Raw genomic sequence first — 6557 nt, forward strand, 5'->3', positions numbered from 1 at the left:
AAAAAACGATATCGCAATATGAAAATTCCCATATCGCCCAGCCCTACTGCAAACATATCTCGTAGCATAAAGTATAAATATGGACTGTGTGAAACAGTCTTCCTCGTTCCAACTTGACTTAAAGATGTTATCCCTCTGTATCTTCGTTAAACCAGGTCTCCATTTCGAGTGAAGGAGCAGGTTTTCCACTAACTGGAAGTTTAGTTTTGTTGGAGAGTCTTGAGAAGATGCTGAGCTCTAATTACAGACCAAAAACAGCTGATTTGCTTTAATCCAGGATTTATTTATATGACATACAAAGCAAACAATAATCACTTGGAGTAAAAGTCTTTAGAAAACAAAGAACAAGGAAATAAAAAGAAAATTAAGTTTATGTAATAACAAGTTAAACACCCATGCCTAGGAGTGAGATAATGACGCACCATTGTGTAGACTGTCTTTACCATCTGCTTCAGGACATCACTAAAAATCTGTTTTGCTCTAAAATAATGTAATACTTTTTCCTTTGTATAGAATAAAGGGAGTTACAGTGGGAAAACTGTCTGGTTTCAATGATGTAATCAAATTACACAAACTGTAATCTGATAGAATAAAACTTTGAACCCACAAAAGGAAAAATGCCTGTCTACTATTACCTGTCCGATAAACAAACTGTAATCAGATTACATAAACTGTATTCAGATTACTTTACCCTCAATCAGTTGATGCAAACTCTAACTGGAAAACTGCATTCAGACTGCTTAGCCTTCAATCAGTTTATGTGAATGCTAACTGAAACAGGAAGTGTTTCAGATTCTCCAGCAGTTCTAAGAATTCACAAACTGCATTTAGACGACATGAATTGATCAGTTGTCGTTCAGATGTTCTGATCCAGGTTTGGACTCAGAACTGGAGAAGCTGCAGCATCTGAGCACAGAAACATACATGCAACTTCTCTTCTGACTGTCTCTGTTCAAACAACGGGTTTTCAATAACAAAACTTCAGCAGCACTTTCACCTAATTGATATGTTTTTGTGAGAGATGAGTCATGCTGGTGAATCTAATAGGAGGTGTTTGATGCAATTGTGTGACACAACCAGAAAAGACCCCGTTTTACAACTAATCTCTCTTTGGTGCCTATTGTATATAAAGTGAGCACTATGTTGGAGAATTGAAGCTATAAATACTGTATTTTAAGAACAGGATTATTTTTTTTCCAACTCGCACACTCTTTTTATACACTAACAGGTTAAATCAGAAGTCTGCAAAAACTCCTTTTGCCACAGTTGAAATCAATATCAAAAAGACCTTTTTTATTTACAGGTTTTCTGTAAACAGAAGGATATTCGTAGTTGGATTTGGACTATATGGATCCATACATGGACCTACAGACTACCAAGTCAACATACAGGTAGAATCTGAAGATCCCTCTTGTGTTTCTTTGATGATTACCTGTACATAGGTGTCATTTTTCTTGAATATGTACAATGTATTTTGGTGTTGCAGATAATTCACACAGACAGTAACACTGTACTGGGGCAGAATGACACCGGCTTCAGCTGTGACGGGTCAGCTAACACCTTCAGAGTCATGTTCAAAGAGCCAGTGGAAATCCTGCCCAATGTCAACTACACAGCCTGTGCTACTCTTAAGGTCTGTATGAAATGGACAAGAATATTTAGTGTTCTCTCTATATATTGCAATTCCCCATTCACAGTCTAACTGATTCAGTTTTTTTAGAGTGATTTTGAATGTTTTGTTTTTTTAATGGCACACTGTGTTCTACGTCCTGATTGGCTGTTGACCTTGTCAGTCAATCTTTTCCAGGCCATGTCTCCTTTACAGAATGTTCAGGTTACCAAATGTACATAAATCTTGGTTTATGAGCAGATTTGTTTTTCTTTTGCAAACGTAGACGTCTTTGAAGGTTTGAATTTTGCGAGTTTATACAAGAGAAAAGTTAGAAAATGTTTGTTTCTGTCTGAGAAAAGAATATGAAATGTGTCGTGAGGAGTTTTTAAAGCCTTAAAATTAGGGATGTCCTGATCCGATCACATGATCGAGAAATCGGGCCAATCACATAGTCGATGATTCGATCAGTACAGAATGCTGGCTCCAAATTAGTAATGGATATTTAATTTATTCTTAGTATGATCAGTAGTTTAGTCAAGCTAGCAAGTTGTTTGAAAACTCTTTTAAAAACGCTTTAAACTGACACCAAGTGTCTCTATTAGTTTGTCTTTGTGCAAAGAACAACCTACAAATGCATTTTAACAGAAAAAGTTAACTTTTAATCTTAAGCTCCCTCTGTGCTGCCAACAGACGGACGGCTACACAGCAGCTGCTGTGATTTAAACATTTAGGACCCGAGCTGTTCTTTGATATGCCTGTTTATTTTTCTGACAGAGAAAAAAAATGAACTACTGTGGTAATAAAATTGAAAATGAGGAAAAAGAAGAATCCCATAATCTTAAAAAAGAAAATAACTCGTACATTGTTCTAATATCAATCATGAATACTCATCATCATATTCATGCTAAAACAAAGTCATCATTTATTTTAAAGAATTTTAAATGAAGATATTAATCTCATTTGGTAAAAAATGTATAATAGTTCTAAAGGTAAAAATCACAAAACTTTCTCACATTACTAATTATCACCTACATTTTCTAGATAATACTGGTAGTTATTTTTTGTCTTGTTTGTTAAAGCTACTTTACAGAAGTTCTCCGTTTTTGTGTTTAATTATAGAGTATTATTAATGAAATAAAAATAGGGAAAAACTTGAATATTTTTTTCTAAATTTGTTGATTTTTAAAATCTGTTATAAAAGTATCAAATCGGGACTCTGTTTCTGCAGATACTCAAAATCAAATGACTGAATTGGATCGGGCCCAACTTAAAATAACTATCATCGTACTACATAGAGTTATTTAGCTATTGCGGTTTGTTTATAGATTTCTGTTGATACACGAAGGAACTCTGTAAATATGCTTGCACACGCTCACATTCTCATCTGTGGTGTGTATGTATTTTTCATCTTGTCCTACAGGGTCCAGATTCACATTACGGAACTAAGGGAATGCGAAAGGTAACGCACGAGTCATCATCTACTGGCACAAAGACCTGCTTCACCTTCTGCTACGCGGCGGGCAACAATAACGGCACTTCAGTAGAAGACGGACAGATTCCTGAGGTCATCTTCTACACATAGTTTCCTCAGACATCCCAGCAATCTTCCATCAAATGTGACAGCAGCGCAAGGCCACGCCAAAGCAACCAGACACCAGACTAATCTGTCAGACTTCCATGAAAATGCACTATTATTCCTGTTTAGCGATATCAGCTAAAGACTGAAAACAGCGTCTGACTCGAGGAAAGAGGAGTCTCTCAGATTATTCACTTAACTATCCGTGGGATTGCTTTGGATTGGCAGCATAAAGCTTGACAAGGAATTCTACTTAAAGATATAATATTTGACTTCCTGTTCTCAACCAGCATTAGTGCAAAGAAAAGTCACAACTGTATGAATGTACAGCTAATCAAATTTGCCAAAACAAGACCCTCATTTGCTTTTTCAGAAGACTAGAATTTCACTCTTTGATGTTAGTTTGAACTTCTGTAGTCGGACAGAGCTCATAGGTTTTAGGGAATCATGGAAACCAAATGTCATGTTAATCTTAGGAATATGATTAAGATGAGCAAATTTACATTTTCTGTTATACAGTTCAATCTGTGATGATCTCTTGTCTTTGCTTGGTAGTTGCCTATACCCAAGAAACCTTGCACTTCTTGGCCTTGCATTTGTGTATTGCGTTGCTCTATGAATGCACACTAACTTTTGAGACATTTTTCTTTTTAGCTTTGTTTTAAAAAGTGTGATTGGAAGAGATATCCTCGAAGGTGCAGAATTTAAAGGGGTCATGTATTACAGTGGCATTTATTACCATTATGTATGTAACTTGAAATAATTATCCATTAAAAAGCAGAGAAAATGCAGTTGTGGTTGTTGTGTGTTTCAAAACAAATTTATTCCAGGTAGTTTTTATCTATTCCAGCTTTACATTGACTTTAATACCATTGGATAGTGGAAAACATATATTGATCTTTTGAAAAAAGTATTTAGCCAATTGTGCAAGTCCTTCTTAAAATGATGAGAGAGGCCTGTCATTTTTATCATAAATATCTCAACAATGAGAGAGAAAATGAAAAAAAAAATCTGTGTGATTTTTTTATGGAATTTATTTGTAAATTACAGTAGAAAATAAATATTCGGTCAATAAAAGTTCATCTCAATATTTTGCTATATATACCCATTTTTGGCAATGACATCAGTCAAACATTTTCTGTAAGTCTTCACAACACAAACTGTTGCTGGTATCTTGGTCCATTCCTCCATGCAGATCTCCTCTACAGCAGTGATGTTTTGAGGCTGTCGCTGAGCAACACAGACTTTCAGCTCACTCCAAAGATTTCCTTTGGGGTTGAGATCTGGAGAATGACTAGGTCACTCTGGGACCTTGAAATGTTTCTTATGAAGCCACTCCTTTATTACTCGGGCAGTGATTTTGGGATTGTTGTCACGCTGAAACATCCAGCCACGTTTTAGTTTCAATGTCCTTGCTGATGGAAGGAGGTTTTCACTCAAAATCTCACCCAGGGTTTGAGTCTCTGCAGGGTTTGAGTCTCTGGTGGCGTAGTGTAGTGCATAGATACGATTAATGAAGCAATGCGCATGTGTTACGTGTCGCCAACATGACGTTTTGTGCTCGGTCGCATGCAAATATGTGCGAATAACAGCAATCTTACTGAAGCCTACAGACTTAGTGTCTTTTCACCAAATACGGAACATGTAGAAAATTCAGAAACTTTAATTTAGAGTCGTAGAAAAATCCATGTAAATGTTTTAAGTGATACAACTTCTGATATGAAGTTAATTAAACAACAGTTCTGCTTCATCTGGACTATGGACTTAATCATCACTCATCCCTCAGCTCTATATGAATGAACTCTACTCATATATGCAGTTTTAGCAGCTAACTTTTCTTTAACCGTTCTGGTATCGCCTGTCCGTCCTGGGATGGGATGTCTCCCTCATGTGGGAATCCCTAAGGTTTCTTCTTTTTTCCTGACTCAGGTTTTTTAGGAGTTTTTCCTTACCGCGAGGGAGGGTCTAAGGACAGGGATGACCTGTTCTTTATAGTCTGTTTAGTTTTTACCTATTGTGCAAATTTTATGACTCCATCTGTGCATCTGTAAAAACTACAGGCATGAAGCCCAATGAGGCAAATTGAATTTGTGATATTGGGCTATATAAATAAAATTGAATTGAATTAAACAATATATAAGTAACGCAGTGTTCCATGGGGACTGTTTTCATGCTCTTTTTTTAATTAGTTCAGAAAAAAACCTTTTTTACCTGAATTTTTATTTGGATTTTGAAACAGTACAATAAAAGAATAAGCAGGCCACAATCCTTAAATATTCAGAATATCCAGAATTGATTTTGATACATTGTTATCTTTCATATAACCCCCCTTATGCCATATTACATGTTATGGAGTCCTTTCTTAATTGAAAGAATCAACAAAAATCGATGTTTAAATTTTTTGTAGCTGTTGATAACTTTTAAACTTTGATAACTTTTTCTATGTGTTTATCTTGAAGTATTTTGGACCAGATTTCTAAATGTACAGATATCCATATAGGTAACAATTGCGTTAAAATGTTTCTTTAGGAGGAAGTGATTTCCAAGCAGTGATTGCATAAAGAATGACTTCAACTCAGTTCAAATAAACCTGAAACTCAACTTTTTTTCTGGTTTGAGTTTGACTTTAGAATGTGGAACAAAGTTATCGTCTTAAAAATACTTCAAAGTAATCTTTCTCCTCCTAAAATTAAGTATTTTCTCTGACTCTGTAGACATTTCTAATCTTGAGATGAACTTCTGTTCATGAAACAAACGATCCTTTTGTTTTCACTGTAAAGTGTTATCAGATCTCTGGTGGACTTTGTGAGAACAGCAGCAATCATTCAAAAAGCTTTTTATTGAGTTATTTTATAATCCACCTTAAGCCGGATCAGAGCTTTAAAAAAAGTTAAGAAATGACTGTGATTGTTAAAGAGCCTATATAGTATGCTTTTCTCAAGTCTTTCAGAGTAAACTATATCCATAAATGTGATCATTGGCACACTAAAGAACAAATTATTTATGAAATATTAGTTATTTTCGTGAGTTTTATTTCCTACCCAGAAATAAGAGGATTCGACCTCGGCATCGTGTCTGTGTTTCGCCCACGAAAATAAAGCAGCACTAACTGAAGAACATCAGGGGTAAATCTGTTCATCACATTAAAAACCTGCTCAGATGTGTCCAAATCATTCCATACATAATAACTTCAATAGCACAAAAGGCTTTTGGATGTATGTTGCCATATTAACAAAAATATTTAGTGATAGTACTCTGCTCATTTGATAAGTTGAACAATTGGGAAACAAAATGAAGAGTATAAACAGTACTGCTCTGTTTCTGCATTTATTTCCACATCATTTGCTTTGCTAAAATTCAAGTTAAAAC

At 35.3% G+C, this 6557-nt stretch overlaps 1 protein-coding gene across 1 annotated transcript in view; it reads left to right on the forward strand.

The window, feature by feature from the left end:
- LOC112147601 (BTB/POZ domain-containing protein 2) overlaps positions 1-3979 on the forward strand; it is a 7376-nt gene extending 3397 nt beyond the window's left edge. The window contains exons 7-9 of the mRNA XM_024274118.2: positions 1304-1391; positions 1487-1633; positions 3033-3979. Coding sequence (XP_024129886.1) covers positions 1304-1391; positions 1487-1633; positions 3033-3194 — 397 coding nt within the window. The 3' untranslated portion in view covers positions 3195-3979. The remainder of the gene's footprint in view (positions 1-1303; positions 1392-1486; positions 1634-3032) is intronic.
- The last annotated feature ends 2578 nt before the right edge of the window (positions 3980-6557 follow it).

Source organism: Oryzias melastigma, linkage group LG17 (genome assembly GCF_002922805.2).
Source record: "Oryzias melastigma strain HK-1 linkage group LG17, ASM292280v2, whole genome shotgun sequence".
In the NCBI taxonomy this organism is placed as follows: Eukaryota; Metazoa; Chordata; class Actinopteri; order Beloniformes; family Adrianichthyidae; genus Oryzias; species Oryzias melastigma.